This window comes from Crocuta crocuta, unplaced genomic scaffold (assembly GCF_008692635.1).
Source record: "Crocuta crocuta isolate KB4526 unplaced genomic scaffold, BGI_CrCroc_1.0 scaffold38, whole genome shotgun sequence".
NCBI classification, from domain to species: Eukaryota; Metazoa; Chordata; class Mammalia; order Carnivora; family Hyaenidae; genus Crocuta; species Crocuta crocuta.
In genome coordinates, this window is record NW_027532605.1 from 2,671,001 (window position 1) to 2,692,964 (window position 21,964).

Here is a 21,964-nt window from a genome sequence, read left to right on the forward strand (position 1 = left end):
GAGGCTAAGAGCCAAGCCATGGGTTCCAACCCCCCGCTTCATACGCAGCAGCCTGGGGTGTGTGTGTCTATGTCTGTGTGCATGTGTGCGCACATCGTGTATGCATGTGAGTATGTGTCATTTTTCATACTGGGTTCTGATGCTAGAAATAAAACCTAACAAAAAGCTTTTATACTCTCCTACATAAAAACCTGCTCGTTTATTTTATTTTATTTAAGTTTTTAAAATATTTTTATTTATTTCTAGGAGAGAGAGAGACAGCATGAGCAGGGGAGGGTCAGAGAGAGAGGGAGACACAGACTCCGAAACAGGCTCCAGGCTCCGAGCTGGCAGTTAGCACAGAGCCTGACGCGGGNAAGCCACCCAGGCGCCCCTCATTTACTTTATATGAGAAAAATTGGTCTGCAAAGGTGAAATGCCCGACCCAAAGCATTACAGGTAACAAGAAACATTCTTCAGTCATAAGCTTTTATTAAGTGCCAACAATCTGCTAGGAAAAACAGTTACAGAACTGGACTTGAACTCAACTCATGTCCAGGAATCAAGAGGCCTGCCACAGGAGGATGTTTCCAGAGCTTTTAACAAATGACAGAGATATATTCTGAGAATAACCCAGCTTTGTTGTTTTGTTTTACTTGTTTGTTTGTGACAAGACTACCTAGCCTAGCAATGGGAGTAACGTAATTTTTTTTGTCATGGAAAATTTCAAACATATACGATAGTAGAGAGAGCAGGAAAAGAATTCCAAGTCATTTTCACTCACCCTTGAAGATCAACTGATGCCAGTCTTGTTTCTGCTAATCTGACCTACTTCCCCGCCTCCCCACCACCACAGCTGTCCCATTTGGAAGTCAAGTACAGTTACCATATCATGCCCTATAGGAGTAATTTTCAAAGTGCCACTTAAACACAGAAGATAGGATATTGTTTAAAATAATTTGTTTTCAGGGGCGCCTAGGTGGCTCAGTTGGTTGAACGTCTGACTCCTGATTTTGACTCAGGTCATGAGCTCAGTGTTCACGGGATCGAGCCCCACGTTGGGCTCTGAGGCATTCTCTTGCCCTTTCTCTCTCTCTGTCCCTTCCCACTTGCACTGTCTTTCTCTCAAAATAAGTGAATAAATATTAAAAATAACAATAATAATTTATTTTCTAATGAACATGAAATGCTAATTATTCTGGTTTACATGTGATTTTTGGAAACTGTCTCAAACATAGTATTGATTTAATGCTTTCCTGGGACAGTTTTCACAGCTGGAAATTAACTACTAAGCTATGGCTACAAAAATATTTGAAATTTAAATATGGCATTAAAAAAGTCAGGACAATACAATAAGCAAGCTCCTTTTGATAAATACCAAAATCGCATGCTCCAGGAGAGCATGGGCCTTTACAATATCGTATGATTTTAGTAAGAATACAATAAATTGTTGTATGATTCTAAAACATTAGGGGGCATGAGTTATGCTTCTAAGAACACTCAGAATTGCTATCAGTTCCAAATGAGCAATAGAGTGTTACCATTTTAAAGAGTAACGAGAGGACTGTCTTACTTACCCTAACGGTTCGGAAATTTGCTGCATCATCCACTCCATTAACTTTGGCAGAGTCCAAACTCAGGTAGTTATATCTGCTGAAATCTCGCTCAAGTGTAAGCTTATCTATTGAATCACGCATACAAGTTGGTAAGTTACTTCAATTAAGTCTAACCATCTTTAATATCTCATTCCTTAAAACCTCCAGACAAAATGACTTTCATATATTAGGTACTGAATCAACAGAACAAAAACTGATACCCAAATACCAACAGCATTTTTCTAAAATCTACCTTTACCACTGTCGTACATATTTCAAGCTGCTTTTCCACATTTACTCATAGTAAGCTCCCTTCCATCTTTTTATCATATAAAATATCTTCAATATACTATTTCATTGTAACATGATGTCTGCCTAGTAATTCCCATGCCACTGGATACTAGGGCAGTGATACAGGTCTTAGTATAAAAATGTTCTCTGGATTCTTTTGAATTACTTCATTGGGATACATTCCAAAAAATGGTGCGCCTGGCTCTGTTCATTTTATGACTTATTTTGGATTGCTAATTAGTCCCCAGTAAGAAGTCTTCACTTTGAAGTGACATCCACAAGCTCTAAGCAGACCAAGGCCTGAGAATTCTGCCAGCTTTGTCCTTTTTAATCGGTTTTGTTAATACATGTATAATGAACACTTCAGTGCTGTTTTAGCTTATGCTTGTTGATTAGTGAGAATGATTCTTCCCCAAACATCATTTACTTTCCACGCTTCTAATATGAACTATTTGTTCGAAACTTGGATCACTTAGCCATTAACTACTGGATACGATTCTGATGAACTTCTATTAGTTCTCTAAAATACCCAAAGGTCAGAATTTTAACTCTTTTATCAATTACAAATGTTTTCCCACTATTTTTAAGTCTTCACTGAGCAATTTTTTCCTTATATAATTGTTCTCATCTCCTGGCTCCTGCTAACTTCTTCTTCAGCAAAACAACTAAATATTTTTTTAATTTTTTTAATGTTTTATTTATTTCTGAGAGATAGAGAGAGAGCATGAGCAAGGGAAGGTCAGAGAGAGAGGGAGACACAGAATCTGAAACAGGCTCCAAGTCGGACGCTTACCCAATTGAGCCACCCAGGCGCCCCTATATTCTTCCATTTATCGTTTAAATTTATGATTGGGGCGCGCCCGGGTGGCTCAATCGGTTAAACGTCCAACTTCAGTTCAGGTCATGATCTCATGTTTCATGGGTCTGAGCCCCGCGTCAGGTTCTGTGCTGACAGCTCAGAGCCTGGAGCCTGCTTCAGATTCTGTGTCTCCCTCTCTCTCTGCCCCTCCCCTGCTTGCACTGTCTTTCTCTCTCTCTCCAAAATAAACAAAAGATTAAAAAAAAAAATTGTGATTCACCCATCCTCCAAAATTTAGTTAGCTCTTCGAGTACGCCATCTGAGTACACATGCACAGCTTCTGGTGAGAGACAGGGACATACAGCAAGCAGATGCTGGGGTAGGACGACAGAAGCAAACCTACCACGTTCTTCACCTTAACCACGGTCATAAAAGTTTTTAAGAAAATTAAAAAGAATGCTTTGAAAAATGCCATGACACTAAAAATTAAATTAAAGCCCAGAAAAAGGGACTTACTGAGGAGCTCTTCAGAGGCACCAGAGAGCAGCTGATAGAACACATGGAAGTTTCTTTCGCCTCTTGGTTGCTTAACAACTCGAGACTTCTCTAAAAGATCTAAAGAGAAAAGAGTCAAGTACCATAGTATATTATGAATTTTCTTTCAAATCTACCATGGTTCTTCTTCCCCACTCCCCTCACTTTTTTTCATTTTCTGTTTTTAATGAAATAATAACAGAAGCTACATTTTCAGTTGTTTCAGGAAGAAGCCTCACTCGAACTGAAATCACCAAATTAAACAAACCAGGTTCTTTTCAAACAACAGTAAATATGCAAAATAAATTTAACAATATATTCGACAAGCTGATTAAAGACAAAACGGTTTCCATATTAATGTTCACTTGGTGTTATACATAATGGCATTAAGTTCTTCAAATGTAGCATGACACATCTAAGCAATGGGATCCAGTCATTCAGTTATGAATCCACTTAATAATTATAAAGTTCATGTTTCTGAGATCTTGCTATGTGCCAAATGCTTGAGAGCCATTGCCACACTTTACTTTCCCAACTGCTTTAGAAGGTATTATTTAACAAATGAAAAAACTAACAGCCCAAGAGTTTAAGTTGAAATTTGAAATCAGACCATTGGATCCAAATGTAAACCCCACCTCATCATATCCACACACCTTGCTACGTGGGATAAGGGAAGCAGCTCTTCTTGAGGTTTTGAAGTCTTACAGAATGAAAGGTGATCCTCATCTAACAGAATTTGGTATTGCTATTTGACAGTATACTTTCTTTGATTCCAGATACTTTTTTATCCAGTGATTTCATGTCTAATCTAGCTTTCAAACTTTCATTCAAAAAGGAAGGAAGGAAGGAAGGAAGGAAGGAAGGAAGGAAGGAAGGAAGGAAGGAGGGAAGGAAGGAGGGAAGGAAGGAGATAGGAGGGAGGGAAGGAAAAAAGCCAACCAACCAGAAAACAGCCATTGAGGCAGTACACAAGAGATGGCAAAGTACAATGGTGAACTGTATCCTGCCTGAAGTCCTGCTTACCTCTGACCAGTGATATAAAAGGGGCTCTGCATTCTGTAGGCAAAAGCCAAATTTAGTTATAAAATTCCGAATCACTGATCCCATTACTAATTTTAGAGAATAGACACATTTGACTTCCAATCAGGCTGAAATCTAAACATTATTAACAAATGAGTGAGGGAGAGAAGATGTGCAATTTCTCTGGGCATGGTCACTGAACTTCTCAATTTGTATTTCTGGAATCCACAGGAGCATGGAAAGATGAGCCTAGGTAGAATGAAAGAGTGTGGACCTGGTGAATGAGAAGTCCTAGGGTGCTCCCCATACACGAGGTCATTTGTAAGAATGAAGAGATGGGTTACAAGGACATACAAAATTAAGTGGATTAAAACGAGAACAAAAATATGTAAACTCAAAAACTATAGGAACGGGATGCTCATTTTCATCTTCAGTGCTCATTTGACTTGGATGACTGCCAATGCCCTCAAATCATACATGGAGAATAATGAAGACTTTATATTTAGCAAAAAGAAAGGAAATAGAAAATTGAAAAGCACAAGTGAGACAAAATTTAGTAAAGAAGGGATTGTATACTATTCATCATCTCTAAGGGCTGAATGTTTCAGTTAAGAAGTAAGACTGACGCACAAAGCAGAAGACAAAACAAGCAGATAAGATAAAAACGCAGTTTGATTGTACTGATCATGTGACCAAGCTCCTTTAGAGTTCTAAGAATATAGGCACAATTTCAGAAGAAAGAATCCACAGAGCATGAGCAGATCTTCATGGAGAAGTTAATCCTTATAGGAAACTCTTTGAGCCTCGAAGAAAGTAACTCAACTGCATGAAAAATATAAATAAATGCTATGGTTCACTTCATCAGCACATTTTCTTCAAATCAGCTCACTTACTGCTCACCCACTACGCGCCAAGACTGGGAATGCACCCAGCACTGATTGCAAATATAAAGGCCTTCAAGGGTCACACCGCTCCCGATCTCTCCCAGCACCAAGCCAACAGCAGCAACTCTTCCCAAGGTAGGAGAGCTAGGCCTTGAAAGTACCGGCAGCCTGCTTCCTGCTCATTTCATAGGGGCGCCTTACTAAGGATGACCCCTGTTTGGTGTCACTTACCCAATCACATCCCAACAAGCAAACTGTGGTGCTTCAAGATATGAAATAATACCCTCAAAGCATGACAGAGCCACACTGTCCAATGGCAACACTGCCAGCCTAATGGTGGTGCTCTTTGAACAAATGCTAACAGAAAACGGAGCATAAAACGACGACGGCTAGAAGATTTGGCAGAGAACAGCCACCAAGTTCAAGAACAATATTCCCACGTGCACATAATGGAAAGGAATGTTGGTCAATGTACTTCTTGAACCACACGCTCTGATATGATCAGTGATTACTATCATATTCAAATATGAAAGTTAATACAATGTGTGTTTAAAAGGAAAGGTACAAAGGGGAAGTAGGAAGGGAACTTTCACTGACCTTCTGCTCCGCATTCGGTGCTTCTCATTAGTAATCCTACTCAACTCCAAACACCTCCCCTGAGTTGGTTTTATAATCCCTATTTTATACAGGAAAAAATGAGGCTCATGTCACACTGTTACTAAGTGACACAGCCAGAATTCAAAGCTTCAGGTGACTAAGATATCACACTTATGCTGTTTATAATTTTCTAGTACAAAGAATGCAAAATCCATAAATACTAGGAAAGGCCATACTTCACATAAAATACATGACTTCACCAATCACAAAATAAGAAACCTTTATTACAAAGCAGTTGAAGGTTTTATCACCTAAAATGCTTAGACTATTACTCCAGAGCCTCCTATTTCTTTATGACATTTCTCAGAAGTTACAAGCTTCCAAAAAGTAATCAGGGAAAAGGTTTGGCCCCAAATAATTTGCTAATGCTTAAAACCATTCCCTATTCTACCTTATTAAATGTGCACGCACCAACATAATCTAAGAGTATGAAGCCATATCAAATAATTACTCAAAGCACAGAACATAAATTAAATTTACTGTAAAGACTTGCTACCTGACCAAATGAATTTCCTGAATGCTCCCCTTAAGTCAAAGCAGACACCGGCTCAGCCTGCCTTTTCAGCCTCACATGTTCCTGCTACCACTGACTGAGCCTCTGTAACAAGACTTAGGGAAGAAGAGGACAGGACATGCCAAATGTCTAGTGAAGAAGAGAGTAGGAATTTCCACGTATTCCAATGCAGATAAGTTTCCTTCTCAACATGCAAACTTAAGCTCACATTAAATCTGATACAAACTTAAGTTGTAAGGGAAGAGATAAACCTACTAAGCCATTCTAAAGGAGAAAACCAACAGACCAGGTCAGAGAAACTCTGGGATCAGAATCCCCCCCCCATCCCCCCACCCCAAGCATGCTCCCGCCACCTGACTATTACTAGGACGAGCCTGTCACTCAGGGGCTTTCCTAGTCTTGACTAATTACCAGTGCGTCTACGGCATGTACACGTGCCTGTGCACCGCACAGGCCCCTCCCCTCAGTACAAGACACGAAAGAAGGAAAATGTCCGTGTTTTTTGCACCTGCTGGAGAAGGAAGTGTTCTAATTGGCAAAAGAATAGCAGGATAAGTAGTGGTTGGGAAGAAAAAAGAACATCATATTACTTTACAGATGAAGGATGAGATAGCATGATTAAATTTGTTTTATGTATAGTTTATCTTCCTGAAAAAAAAAAGAAGAAAGAAAGAAATGATTCACGTCCAAGGCTTAAGGAATAATTGGCTTGTCTCAGTTTTGCCAGGAAGACCAGAACGACAATGAAAGCCCATGATGCACAACACTGACCCACCCACAGAGATCCTGTGTTCCTGTACAACTGCTCAGAGACGAATATTACGGATTTAGTGTCTGAGTGTCATTTAGGTTTTTCTAATCAATTTATGTCCCTNTCTGTACAACTGCTCAGAGATGAATATTACGGATTAGTGTCTGAGTGTCATTTAGGTTTTTCTAATCAATTTATGTCCCTTCATTCATGCACTGGGCCTGCAATCTAAGTAACCAGTGAGTTACTGAGCCTAACTGAGGGTAGTTTCAGTGGAAAACTCTACGAGCTTAAGTTTGCTCGTGGATTAGAGTATACATTCGAAAGTCAACCCTCTACTTTTCCTGGCTTGGTCGGAGCCAGGAAATAGACAACAAAGGCTTCAAGGATGGTCATCAGGAAGTTTCACTAACAACAAATTTTAAAGTCAAAAAGATGGGACAAAGGTCTTCTTACAAATCACACTGTGCATGCGCATTACGGTGAGGGCAAATGAGAACGCTTGTCGTGGGGCTCTTTCAGCTGGGGGTCACACAAAGCTCTATCCACCTGCAGGTCACAGGCCTTGGACACGTGAACCACCTGGCACGCCACGGCATTAAATTTTACCCTGACGTCCACTTCCACCTCCGCCTCCACTGCGGCATTGTAATTTTTAAGAAATCGGCTTGAAGTTTTCTCAAAAGTCAGTATCCTGAAGTTATAAAATCAGCCCTAAAGGTGGCTGGACCTGTTGCATGAGAAGTTATGAAAGGGTTTCACAGTACATGGTATCTGCATGTGCAAACTGGGCTTTAAAGCATCAAGAGAACTTGGCTTATTATCTACCTCATCAACTACTGTCTTTTATTAGCATCTGTTTACATACATACAGCATATGTGGACTTTCACAACTGATTTTTCCTAATACAGATTTAATGTTTATCTAATAATTAAAAATTTACTCACATAGGTATATTTCTGAATCTAAAACTCCATATCCAAACTCTGAAATAAAATTAATGAAATATAACGTCTTATTATTAGATATACTATCCTAATTAATTTAGATATATTTGAACACCTGGCTTCTTCTGTATTTGTATATAATCTTGTTTTATGGTAAACATAGTTTTTCTTCACCATAAACGTATTTTTTATTTTTTTAATGTTTTATTTAACATTAAATAAAGAGAGTAGGGAAAGGGCAGAGAAAGAGGGAGAGAGAGAGGATCCCAAACAGGCTCCACACTGTCAGCACAGAGCCCGACGCGGGGCTCAATCTCATGAACCATGAGATCATCACCTGAGCCGAAACCAAGAGTCAGGCACTCAACCGAATGAGCCACCCAAATGCTCCAGTAAAAATATTTCTGTAAAAGAAAAACAGCCGAAGTAAAACTGAGACAAGGAAAAGCATGGATTTTTATACAAAACCATCCATTACAGGGTCACAGAACTGCTCTTGGAAATTTGTCTCATTGCTACCGATACTTCATAACCAATGGTTGATTATTTGTCTTCTTTGGAAGCTCTGCGTCTTAAAGCACGAAAAAATGCCCAGCCTTCTATTATTATCCAGACAATGTATGGCTTAGCTTTTGGTGAATTTCAACCCTAAAGAAGACAGGTTAAAAACAGACACTGCTCACTGATGAATATTCACTAGCTGTTGAGAACTGACTCCTATACAGGTAATCTCCAACTCCAACTCAATATTTACATATTCTCAGAAAACAAAGCAGAGCAGAGTTTTCTTTAGGAAGTATTCCATCAAGCAGCTTTGCTCCTAGTCAGCAACTTGTCATCAATAATAGCGAAGATACGATATAAAAGGAAAAACAAAGTTATAAATCCCAAACCATCTAAAAGAATAAAATTATATTCCATTTTCTACAACTGGCATGGATATGCCATATATATAAACATGTCATGAGGTAGACAACACATAAAAGTGTAAGCCAATTGTATCATAAATTTTAAAAAATATATAGAACAGGAAATCAGAGAGATTCACTCCATCCCCCATCTCCCCTGTGAGCTGGGTCCTTGTTCCTTCCTGCTCTAATGGATGCCTTGTGGGAGGATCTCCTTAGACTAACTCCCTAGCCTCTCTCAGCCCCTTGCTCACTCCTCACTTGGGCAGGAGGAGGGACTTCTCTCTCTCAGAACCTAGCCACCCGTGAGAAGGCCAAACCACACAAGGCCACATGTAAGGTGGCTCCAGTCAAACAGTCCCAGTTGAGCACATGCTTTGAATCATCCTAGCCCAGCAGCCTGACATGTAACATACGCTCAAGCTTCCAGAAGACTCCAACGTCCACTCACGCAAGTCACACCCAACCGTCTTCCCAGCTGAAGCCCCATCTATCAGGGAGACAGGCCAACCCTACTGTGCCCTCTCTGAATTCTTGATCTACAGCGTAAAACGGCATATGACAGGGCCATTGTTTTACCCTACTAAGTTTGGGGTGGATTAATAAGTGGGCCACAAACTAATTTCAATATCTGCCTTCCTTCATAATTCATAGGACAGTATTTCTTTCAAGCCAAAAAGAGAAGGCAGTGACAGATGAAGTTTGAATACCAGTAATTTTGTTGCCTTTCTGGTATTTAGAAAAAGCATTTAAAAATGAATAGCATAGAATATTCAGATATATAAATAAGTCAGTCATAAGGATGTGTACTGTACAGCATATCAATTATAGTTAACAATCCTGTACCACATATTTGAAAGTTGCTAGGAGAGCAGACCTTAAAAGTTCTCATCACAAGGAAAGAAAAGTTTCTGTAATGATATATGGTGACAGATGTTAACTAGACTTATTGTGGTGATCATTTAGCAATATATACTTACATGAAATCATTACGTTGTATACCTGAAACTCACATAATGCTGTATGTCAATTATACTTCAATAAAAAATTGTTTTAAATATTCAGATAAAATTAAACAATAAAGCAGGAGCTTTATTTCTAGATAAATTTTTCTATATCACAGCTATATCACTTGTTATTCACTGTGTATTTGTGTTTATTAATTAATTCAAGAAATACATGTGAGGTGTCAGACACTATTTTGGTTGGTGTCATTCAGCAATGAAGCACACAAACTAAGTCTCTGTCCTTATAGGACATACATTTGGCTAGGGGGTAGAGACAATAAGAAAGTAAGTATATAGTAATGAAAAAAAGTAAACATTTACTGAATGTTCACTAGGTGCTGGTACTGTTAGCAGCACTTTAGATGGTAACAAAAAATTTACAACTTTTAATAACACTATGAGATCAGTACTATTATTATCTCATTTCAAAGATGATAAAATGGAGGCACAGAGAAATAACTTACTGTCTTGTTGTTTAGACATCAGAAACCACATAATACGAGTTGCATAAGTAGCCTTGTAGGAAATGCCTACATTTAGGCCTGCCTATATTTAACCAATCCCATCCTGAGTTCTGGACTTACTGAGAACCTACTGTGTGCCAGATATTACACTAGGCTCTTCATACATTCCTGTGAACAGGAAAGCCATACCTCCTGTCCTTAAACGATAAGGATAAGTATATATGCACACCCGAAATCATATGGCTTTTCACAGCATATCTATCTCTGTGCTATTCTTCTTTTAGGAGGTAAAATCCCTTGAGACTTGCACCACATTTTCTCCACAGTGAAAACTGCCATCAAGTGCCACAGCTATAAGAAAGTACCTAGACTATTAATTAAAACAACAGATTGCCAAAAGTTTCTAGCTCAAAATACTAGGTCCAAAATCCTCACACACAAATGTGCAAATCTTATGACACCTCCAAGCATTAACAAAGTAGCAGAAATACTATCTCACAAGCTAAGATGTGCTAACTGTGCTTCCACTTTTTATCTTCCCTCCCATGGGTGCCATTTTGTATTTCCGTAACAGCCCTGGCCTAATAAGAGCAACCTTGGAGACACACAGTTTTCAGGTGAGTTCAACACTTAACATTTTCAAGCATCCCACTTTTAGAAAGAGAGAGTAAGTTCCTGGGCTTCCTCTCCACTCGCAGGGAGCCCAACTAGCTTGACTGATTACATGTCTTCTTCCAGGTATTAAGCACAACCAACAACGAGCGACACCGTTACTACACGGCTGCTGCAAAATGAGGCAAGATAGGCGTCCCACAAAATGGCAAATCTCTTCTTTCCTGGACTACAAGAAGCTAACTGTTGGCAGTTTGGAGAGAACAAGAATGAGTTTACCCATTGCTCTATACCCTGAAGCCAGCAGAGAGCAACTCCCACTGACTACCTATGAGTCAGTGCTCTATCGACACAGGGTGAAATTTTCTGTTCTTACCACGCATGTGTTCCTTTCCTTTCTAAAGCAAAGCATACTCTAAAATACAGGGTGTTCCCACTACCATAAATTTCCGTATAATTTCATTGTGGGAACAAATGGTAACAAACACCATATGAAATCCATTCATGAGGATATATTAATCTTAACTGGAAATGAAATGAGTGTTTAATATTTATTCTCCATGGATACTGCAAGAATTAGGGGGCAGGCAGACGTTTCTGTTTGGAACTTACGCTTCAAAATGTAAAACCGAAGTTATTTTCTAATGCTTACAACAAAGTAATCCTTACATATTTTCCTAGAGTCCTCAAAAGCAATTTTGATTCAGTCATTCCACAATGTTTAGATGTATTACCCTCATTTTAAAAATAGGGTATTGTTAATAACTAGAATTCATCTGTCTTGTAAAAAGTGCTAAAGATTTACAAATATCCTTCAGAATAAAAATTAAGCATTCCTTCAAATGGTGGTCTTCAAACCAGGGCAAATCTTTTTCCTTCACAGCTCTCATGAGCCACTATACAACTGTGCAGAAAGCTTAGAAGGGCAGTCATAAGTGCTTCTGGTTATGTCATGTATGGTTTGCACGAATACTTATGTTTCCATATTTGACATAAAACCATTTAATCTAAGCAGCCAGTTTCATTTCACATTAAAGTTGCTCTTCAAACGTTTCTCTAACAATTATATATTTTTACAAATATGGCTTAATCCCAATGCATAGTGTACAAAGTGGAAACTAAAATAGAAAATTAAACTATGTAAAAACTACAGAACAGTAGAAACAGGAAGAACCATAGAATTCATCCACTTCAATCCCACTGTTTCAGAGAGAGGAAGCTCTAGGGGCGCCTGGGGGACTCAGTCAGTTAAGTGTCCAACTTTGGCTCGGGTCATGACCTCACAGGTTCCTGAGTTTGAGCCCCATGTCAGGCTCCGTGCTGACAGCTCAGAGCCTGAAGCCTACTTCAGATTCTGTGCCTCCCTCTCTTTATCCCTCCCCAGCTTGTGCCCTGAGTCTTCCTCTCAAAAATAAACATTTAAAAGACAAATCTCGGGGCGCCTGGGTGGCTCAGTCAGTTAAGCATCCGACTTCGGCTCAGGTCATGACCTCACCACTTGTGGCTTTGAACCCTGAGTCAGGCTCTGTGCTGACAGCTCAAAGCCAGGAGCCTGCTTCGGATTCTCTGTCTCCCTCTCTCTCTGCCCCTCCTCTACTCACACTCTCTCTCTCTCAAAAATAAATAGATGTTAAAAAAATTTTTTTAAATCTGTTTAAAAAAGAAAAAAACAAATCCCTCTGCCACATTCAAAAACAAAAAACAAAAACCCATAAAGATGAGGAAACTCTAGCCCTATGTTTCTCTCTGAATTGTGATTTTAAAACTTTAAAAAAAAATCAGCTGCATTCTTTCCTTAAATCTCTTAAAATGCTAATTTTCAAACAGCATTCTTCTGGTTCTAGAGCTCACCAGCAAAAATCTCAGGGGCCCCCTGGGAGCTGAGGAGTTCTGGCTACTCATCTCCTCTACCAGATGAGATCTTGTTTTCTCTATTTCCTATGTAGGCTCGACATATAATTTCATTTGAAGGAGGAACGCCACTGCTAATAACAAGTCTAATGAGCATTGCTTTGGTCACCTGAATCAGTTCAGTACTTTTTTTTCTATGGCAAACTTAGATTTTTTTCAATCCCAATAAGTGGTGAGGCCAGTGGTAAAAGGAGGTTCACTGGTGTGGCCTTGAAAACACATAAGGGTTCAAGAGAATAACCAGGCCGTGGCTCCGGGGGGAAGGGCAAAAACCCTAAATTGTCATTTCAGTCTTCCAAACAAATCAACTACGAAATCAGCACGAGCAGAAGTATCACGGCAATACTGCACGTACCGCAGGTTCAAAGTGCTAGTGACGGGGCCCTACTTACAACAATCATACCCACTTTAGAAAACTCTGGACCTGGGGCTGTTCAGATTTTCACCTTTGACAAGGCCATGTCACTTCTATAATCACTAATCATAACTAAAGAAGGCTAATAAATCTGTATTTCTTCCTACGAGGTTTATCGCATTTCAATTATCTAACTACACCAGGACAAAATTTCCCACAATAAAGTCTGAAGTACAAGTCTACTCATTTTATTGAGAAAATGTTACCCAAAAAGTTACTAAAAAGTTATTAATTTAAAATAAGCTATTTATATATATTTTTTAATAGATTGTTTATTTTGAGAGCAGAGAAAGAGAGAGAATGTGAGTGGGAGAGGGGCAGGGAGAGAGTGGGGAAGAAAGAATCCCAAGCAGGCTCCATGCTCACAGCACAGGGCCTGATGAGGGGTTTGAACTCATGAACCGTGAGATCATGACCTGAGCTGAAATCAAGAGTCAAATGCTTAACCAACCCAGGTGCTCCATATTTATATTTTTTTTAATAATAAAATAATTTTGTTAAAGAAATGAACCATCACAGGATCCTTTTGGTTAACGAATTAACGTAAAGACCTAAAGGATATAAAATACAGTTGGACTAATTCTCATTTCTTTTTTTTTTTTAATTTTTCTTTAATATTTATTCATTTTTTTGAGAGAGAGGGAGAGAGAGACAGAGCATGAGTGGGGAGGGGCAGAGAAAGACGCACGCGCGCGCGCACACACACACACACACACACACACACACACACAGAATCTGAAGCAGGCTCCAGGCTCTGAGCTGTCAGCACAGAGCCCAATGCGGGGCTCGAACTCATGAACCATGGCATCATGACCTGAGCTGAAGTCAGACACTTAACCGACTGAGCCACCCAGGCACCCCTAATTCTCATTTCTTTAGCAAACTTTTAAAGATTTTCAAAGATAAAGACTTTAAGTGATCTTTAAAAAAGATTTAGACATGATAAAAAAATCTGAAATCACAGTCTAACACATAGTTGGAAAAGCACTGTCTAAGAAAAAGAAATTATATTCTTATATCTATCTCTTAAAGACTCCAGTATCTAAAATATTCTAATACACGTTTTGCTATTCTGAACTGCTTTGAAAAGATTCAAGTAAAATACTCACAGTTACTTATGACTCCTCCCAGTGGATCGCCTTTAAAATCAAATTCAATATCCATATATTTGCCCTGCCAAAGAAAGACTTTGTGAGTTTTTAAGTTCACCTCAAAATACAGTTAGCATATCTTAGAGAATAGCATACGAAGCCCTTTACACATTTGTTTAAATGTAATTAACACACAATTTATGTAACCATGAGGCTAACAATACGACTCCATAAATAATTCATCCTAAAGACACCATTAGCTCAAAGCTAACATATCATGTTGCTTATTTAAGAATAGATCTTCTTAACCAGCATGTGACTTTTCCTTTTCAGATATGTGTTTCAAATCTCTGAACTATGTGTGTATTCAATTCAAGAATAAAAACTGGGGAAAGGCAGTATTCCTTGTATATATACTTGTTGGAAATATAAATTATTTCATTTTTACAAGCAAAATGTGATTTCAGCCATGGTTAAGAAACTCCAAGTATACTGGAAAGTGGATAAAATGGAAGACATAAAGTACTATTTTTATATCTACTCAAATCAAATCCATGATTATGTGGTGTGGCCAATCTGGAATCAAAGACACGTCATTATTACTCTCTTTGGTTTTTGATCTTGATTTTACAGCAATGTATATATCCCAGATTTCTATTACATTTTACAGATGGTATTTTAAACACACAGAAACACACATGGAGTTTCATACTGTGATTTTTAAAGAATTGGTCTATGACTGTCTAGTTAAAGAGTAACAAGTATAACACAATAGCCCTGACAGCTGTTTTTTGTTTGGAAAAGGGATTGTTGATCTAATAAGTGGTCCTTTTGTTTCATGTTCTACTTTAGTAATAGTCACATCGGCAGCTTGTAAATAATTCTCCCAAAGAATTACTACTTTAACTCCTTCTATTTTCAAAATCATAGTAAGGGGGAAGAAACATGATCACATGGCACTCAGTCAACAATGCAATCTGACTTTTTATTAGCTTATACACGCTCCCTCGCCCTTTTCTTTCTTCATCGTCAAGGGTCACCTGTCCTTTCTAAGTCTTCTCTTATTCATTAAGCAAATGTTTACCAAGCATTTCCTAGATACTAATGTAGGCAACAACAACAACAAAAAAGGATGGCACAGCTCCCACCCTCAAGGAACTTACAGCCTGAGGGGAACTGAGGTAGGTAACCAGGACATTACTGTGTCTGGAGACAGATCCTATGGTGGGTCAGGGTCTTATGCACAAAGAATTGGGGATGAATGGTGAATGGTGAAGTAGACCCTAGCTTAAATGCAAAGTATCAGGGTTAAGTCAGGCAGCAAGGAGGGGAGAGAGCAGGAAGGAGCAGGCATAAGAAGTGGCATCCATGGGTCGCCTGGGTGGCTCAGTCAGTAAAGCGTCTGACTTTGGCTCAGGTCATGATCTCATTGCTCACAAGTTCAAGCCCTGTGTCGGGCTCTATGCTGACAGTTCGGAGCCTGGAGTCTGCCTTGGATTCTATGTGTGTGTGTCTCTCGCTCTGCCCCTACTTCACTCGTGTGTGCTCTCTCTCTCTCCAAAATAAATAAACATTTAAAACAAACAGAAAAAAAAAGTAGGCATCCATGATGATGGTGAGGGACGCTGGGGAGTACGTATCATGGCATTGAAACATTCGCCTGACAGTAAAGACTGTCATTAAAGATTCCCAAATGAGGAAGTCATGATCAGACCTGCCTATTCACAAGGTCACCCTAGATAATGTGGAATAGACTGAAAAGGAACAAAACCAGACAGAGCTGATAGGAGGTAACAGTAGTAACGGGAGGAATGTTGGTGGTTTTTGGCAGCAGCAGGGATAAAGGGAAGATTAAACAGAGTTGAGAGTCACAATGACAGATGCTGGTTGGACATACGAGGTTAACACAGGACAGGGGCAATGATTAAAAAGGCCAGGAATGTGGCCCAGGCAACTGAGTGATCAGTTATGCCCTCCATGACGACAGCAGCCATAGAGGAGGGGGAGAAAGCAGAACTTCATAGGAGAGTCAGAGGTTGACCATATGAGAGGGGGTGATTTTGATGGAGGGTGGTTCCTAGACACATCGTGACCAGATCTAGAGCACGAGCAGAGGGATTAGTGCAAGACAGGAGTTGAGAATCTCCCAGTGTGACAGGAGGGTGTCTGTGTAGATACAAGGACAGGTGAGACATCAAAGCTGAGGACTTGGGTGAGGAAGAAGAGGAAGACGATGATGATAATGATTTTCATGAAAAGTAAGCATAATATCATCAGAGTAAAGGATAGGAGGTTTGAAGACAGTAGACTAAATAAGCATTATAGAGCCTGGAAAAGGAAGCTGATCACGAATAAACTCATGGACAGCACAGAGAATTCATATGATCTTGGAATGGCATTCTTCCCAGGAGCATGTCATGAGTCTACTCAGAGAAAACCAAAGACTTCTCACTGCCCAGAAAATAAAGTCCAAGCCCTAAACCTGATACTCCAAGCTCTCCAGCTGAGGCCCTGATCCATCCTTCTAGACCGTCAGCCCCCAGCTCCTTTCATGGACCCTCTCATCCAGCCACTAACTTGGAAAAGTGCAGATCCCCTCTGGTCTCTCCCCTCAGCTTCCCCATACTGTATCGCCAGCTCTTCCTGCTTTCTACTCAATTTTGGCACATTTCAATCTTATGGGCCCACTCAGAACTGTCCCCCACCCCAGACTCCTCCAGCTCCTCTATTCTGAATTTTATGTGTTGTGTTATAAACACAACATGTTCAGACATGTTCATTCTTTCAGACTAGTCTATAAGCTTCTTAAAAATAGGTATTCATTCATCAATGCTTTCTGAGTGTCTACTCTGGTGCCAGGCACTGTGGGGCCACCACCATGAACACGAAGCCTGGGGTACTTGCTCCCATGGCTCCTCCTCTCTAAGGTCCATGGTCAGAGAGAAACAGAGAAAGTGAATACAATAATTTCAGAGACTAATGAATGAGTGCCTGAAAAAAATAAAAACAGGATAAAGTCAGAGTCTATAATAGGCATCATGGAAGTGACATTTGAGGTGAGATCTAAATGATAAAAGATGGCAGCCGTGTAGTGATCTGAGTACGAGCACATCATGCAGAAGGACCAACAACTGCAAAGATCGAAGCAAGAAGGCGCTCAGCACTCCCAACAGTCACAGAGGCCTGGGACACGGAGGCCGGGCCTGCAGGGGCAGGGTGGAGCGGGCCCCAGCTGATGCAGGCAGGCACGGGAGGCTCCAGGAGGAGCCTGTGCTGCATTCTGGGTGCAGGAGGAAGCCACTGAAGTCTTTCAGCAGCCAAGTGATGAGGCTTATTAGGTTTATAAAGGTCACTCTGGGTGCCAATGGTGAAAGGTCTGCCGGCTGCAAGAGGAGATGCAGGGAGACCCATGCTTAACTGTGTTTAAAAAAACAACAACAGAGGTTTCAAACAAACGGATATGTTGTATGGGTTTTTATATTCTTTTTTTTTTTAATATTTTTATTTTATTTCTAGGAGAGAGAGAGAGACAGCATGAGCAGGGGAGGGTCAGAGAGAGAGGGAGACACAGACTCTGAAATAGGCTCCAGGCTCTGAGCTGGCAGTCAGCACAGAGCCCGACGCAGGGCTCGAACCCACGAACCGCGAGACCATGACCTAAGCGAAAGTCGGGCGCTTAACCGACTAAGCCACCCAGGCGCCCCGGGTTTTTATATTCTCATGGAATGAGAGGGTTGGTAATGGAATTTGCCTGACCCTATGGATTCTCTCCTCTAGTGCCCAGCTTGGCTCTCTGCAGATAGTAGACACTCAACGATGACTCCTCTTCCTTCCTCTGAAATCCTTGATTGAGACTGGTGATTTCCAAAGCCTTAAAGGTCTCTTTTCCAAAATGCTGGGTCACTTTCTTACTAGGTTCAATATATCAAACTAAAGGTACTTGGGTGGGGAGCACTGTGTGATGGCAGCTACAATGAGCATACATAAATACACACCTCAGGTTCTCCCATGCTGCTCAGGGAAGAGAGCAAGGAGTTCATTCTAGGTTAACTCACCAAACACGGTCAAAGGAAATGCAATTTCCTAGAGTACAAATATATAATATATAAGCCACAGTTATACAGAGTACTGACTTGAAATATAGCAGAGTCCTACTATCCAATTATAACATGGAGGTTAGTATATTACTGGTCAGGTCACAGGCTACAAAGCAGAGAAATTACTAAAAACTGGGCATGAAATGAAATAGCCTATAATCAAATATTAATCTCATATCCTAATACCCATGTTATAATAGGATTTCTCTGAAGTTACTTATTAAGCCAAATCACCTGCCAAGCCTTTCGCTAGATTTCAAACATCACAAAGTAGTAATGACACTTCAAGCAATATAGTTTTCTGCGTTTTTATGGTCCGAAACTAAATATATTTAGAAATCTTTTAAAAATGTATACGTATAATCTGCAAACAGCAAAAAATAAAATCTCCATAAGGGAGCTTGATCTATTGGAAGTACTTCTATCTGCCCACACTTTGCTTCCAACTCTATTTATATAAAGAGATTAGCCATGTTACCACAACAGGAAACAGCATGGCTCCAATCACTTAGAACAACGTAAGGGGGCTAATCCCAATGGAAAAAATTCACAGCACTGGAATTAGGAACTTCTGCCTTCCACTTTCCAAACTATCAAAACTACCTCTATCTGAGGTCATTGTCCTGCCTTAAGCACTGGATAAATGAGGAAAAAAGCAAAAAAGGAAGCTAAAAGAAGTGGGGGAGAAAAGGCAAGAAGGGTCCCTGGCAGAGAAGCATAAAAACCACCCCAAATGGTCCCAAGTAATGTATATGAGAAGAGAGCTTATAAAGTAAATGACCTGTAATTATAAAATTTATAAGGCTGCCGAAACTATAGAAAAAAAGGGGGCCAATTTAAAAATGTCACCATCACACTCAACATATAGCGCCCAGCTGCCATCAGGTAGTGTCTGTGTCTGCATAATGACCAAACCCAGGATAGCGCGTGTACAGCTAGAGAGACCCCAGCGGGCCACAGGGCATGGTGGGTGCTGCAGGGTACTGGGGCGTGAGGCCAGGAAGGCCTGTATTCCTGGAATTAGTATTTTCCAACTCAGCCAAACTCAAAACATCCAGTAGCTGCAGTTCTTACCATCCAGTAGCTGCACTTCTTACCATCCAGTCTTCCTCCCCACCCCGTCCCATTGGTTGTCAAACCTAATGACCTTCCCTCTATAAAGTTCTAGTACACCCTTCCATCCGTTCTGGTCCCACTGAATAAAGGACAAAAGCTGTAGAGTACACAAGCTTGACACCCAGTTTATTCTTCCTTCTACTTAATTTAATCTGATTCTTAACGGTGATTTCTAAATACCAAAACTCAGAAAGTAAAGAGTTATTCTAAGTAGCCTCATTTAGAGGCGCCTAGCTGGCTCAGTCAGTAGACTGTGTGACTCTTGATCTCAGGGTCGTGAGTTCGAGCCCCACATTGGCAAGGAGCCTACTTTAAATAAATAAATAGACTCATTTAAATTGCCCGTGGAATTGTATGACAGAAGACAAGAAAATATGAAAGAAATAGCTATCATCCAAAAAGAATTAAAAAGAAAAATCCAAGAAGGCAAAAAGAGGCCTTCTAGAACTTTCTGTGTCTCAAGAGCAATGGTCTTATTTTTCAAATGTGTATATTAAGAAATACTAAACATCTACTGGTTGTTTAAACATACATGAGCTAAATATTAGTGTTAACACTTATGGTTATACAAATACTTACAAATCTAGAAGAGTTGTCATTCCTTACAGTCTTGGCATTTCCAAAAGCTAGTAAGAAAGAAACAGATGCGTGGGTAAAATTGACAAAAAATAATTTCAAGCAGCAATTTAAAGCAAATGGAATATTTGACAGCTATAAATCCTAGAAAATACAACTCATAGCAATGACATTTCTGTCCAAACTTCCCATAGAAACATACTTAACAGAAGTCTTCAGAAGTTGCTAACGTGTCAGGAAAAAACAAAGATTCAAAAAAAAAGGAGCTGCTAAAACTTCCATCTCTTATTATGAGTGCATAGAAAAAGAGAGTCATTCCTATGATTCATGGAATTTTTTTCAAATATCACCATAACTGTAATCTTGTATAATTCAATGCATTTACCACTTTGAGGGTAATCAACTGAGTGGCTAGCAAAAATGGCTTGTATTCTCTTCCACTATTTTCATCCGTGAGTAAGGTTATTTCAGAGACATCTACATAATATTGTCAAAGGTTCTAGGGAACTTGATGAGGTTCCCAGATGGAAAAAAGCGTAAAGAAACTTTAAATGTCATTAATTTTAAAACAAAGCTATTTAAAGAATTAAAAAAGAAATTTTTAATTCTACATATATAACTGTGAGACACAGAAAGAGTAAGAGATTTGGAAACTAACATCATTTCCAATAGGCTAAAAATGCTGGAGTTTCATTAGTCCATATCCATCAGATCTAAGTAAAACTTTCCCGAAAAGAAAGAACACCAAATCGGCCCATAACTCAGAATCCAAGTCTGTTCCAACATTAGCTGCCGTGTGGAGCCAAATCTCCCACAGGACTGGGTCCCTTTGAAGAAAATGAGGGCACATAAGAACCACAGGTTGATGCCGCTCAGGCACAGAAGGATCCTGTTCAATACAGCTGGTTCCCAGTGTCATAAGGAGAAAGGTTAGTTTCACCAAGCTAGTGCACAAGGGAGGGGCAAATTAATCTGAGAATTACATCTGAAAAATATATGGCCTGTAAGCAGAGAGATCCCAGTATGAGGCTCTGGAAGTCCAGCAGGGTACCTCAAACCTCCATGTGCAAACAGGCACCTACGGATCTCGTTAAATGGACCTGGAGATGGGCATGAAATTCTGCATTTCTACCATGATTCCCCCGCCATCCCACCCCCGGGCCGTTGCTAGGATCCATGGGCCCACTGCAGCTAGCAAGGATTGAAGAGTATGCAGTGATGTGGCAACCGCAAAACAAATCTTGGGATTCAGAGGCAAGGCATCAAATCCCTGGAAGCCCCCATAACTGCATTAAATTAAAGGGAGGGAAGAAAAGAGCAACAAGAGCTCAAATGATTACTAAGAGCTAAAAGCTGATCCGCGTTTTGAAAGCAGTCACATGATCAAAGTGGGGACAAGGCTTAAAGTTGAAGTTCACTTGGGGGTGCCTTGGTGACTCAGTCAGTTAAGCGTCTGACTTCAGCTTGGATCACGATTTCACAATTCACAAGTTCGAGTCCCACATGGGCTCTGTGCTGACAACCTGGAGCCTGCTTTGGATTCTGTGTCTCCCTCCCTCTTTCTGCCCCTCCCCCACTCGCTCACTCTGACACACACTGTCTCTCTCTCTCTCCCCCTCTCAAAAATAAACATTTAAAAAAATAATAAAGTTGAAGTTCGCTTAGGATACCCAGCAGGCAAACCTGATGTGTTTTATTTCACATTAGCTGGCTTTTTTATGTTTTTGATTTTTAAAGAAATAGTTGGTTCCTGCTCAGTTAAGACAAAATTTACAAAGTCAACACAGGGAATGTT

At 40.0% G+C, this 21,964-nt stretch overlaps 1 protein-coding gene across 3 annotated transcripts in view; it reads right to left on the reverse strand.

The window, feature by feature from the left end:
- Positions 1-21,964, reverse strand: part of MYO1B (myosin IB) — a 181,168-nt gene that overhangs the window by 59,850 nt on the left and 99,354 nt on the right. For all 3 annotated transcript variants that reach the window (XM_077780198.1, XM_077780197.1, XM_077780196.1), the window contains exons 6-9: positions 20,173-20,219; positions 14,399-14,462; positions 3,181-3,279; positions 1,557-1,660 (exon numbers count right to left, since the gene is read on the reverse strand). In XM_077780198.1, the coding sequence (XP_077636324.1) occupies positions 1,557-1,660; positions 3,181-3,279; positions 14,399-14,462; positions 20,173-20,219 (314 nt within the window). The remainder of the gene's footprint in view (positions 1-1,556; positions 1,661-3,180; positions 3,280-14,398; positions 14,463-20,172; positions 20,220-21,964) is intronic.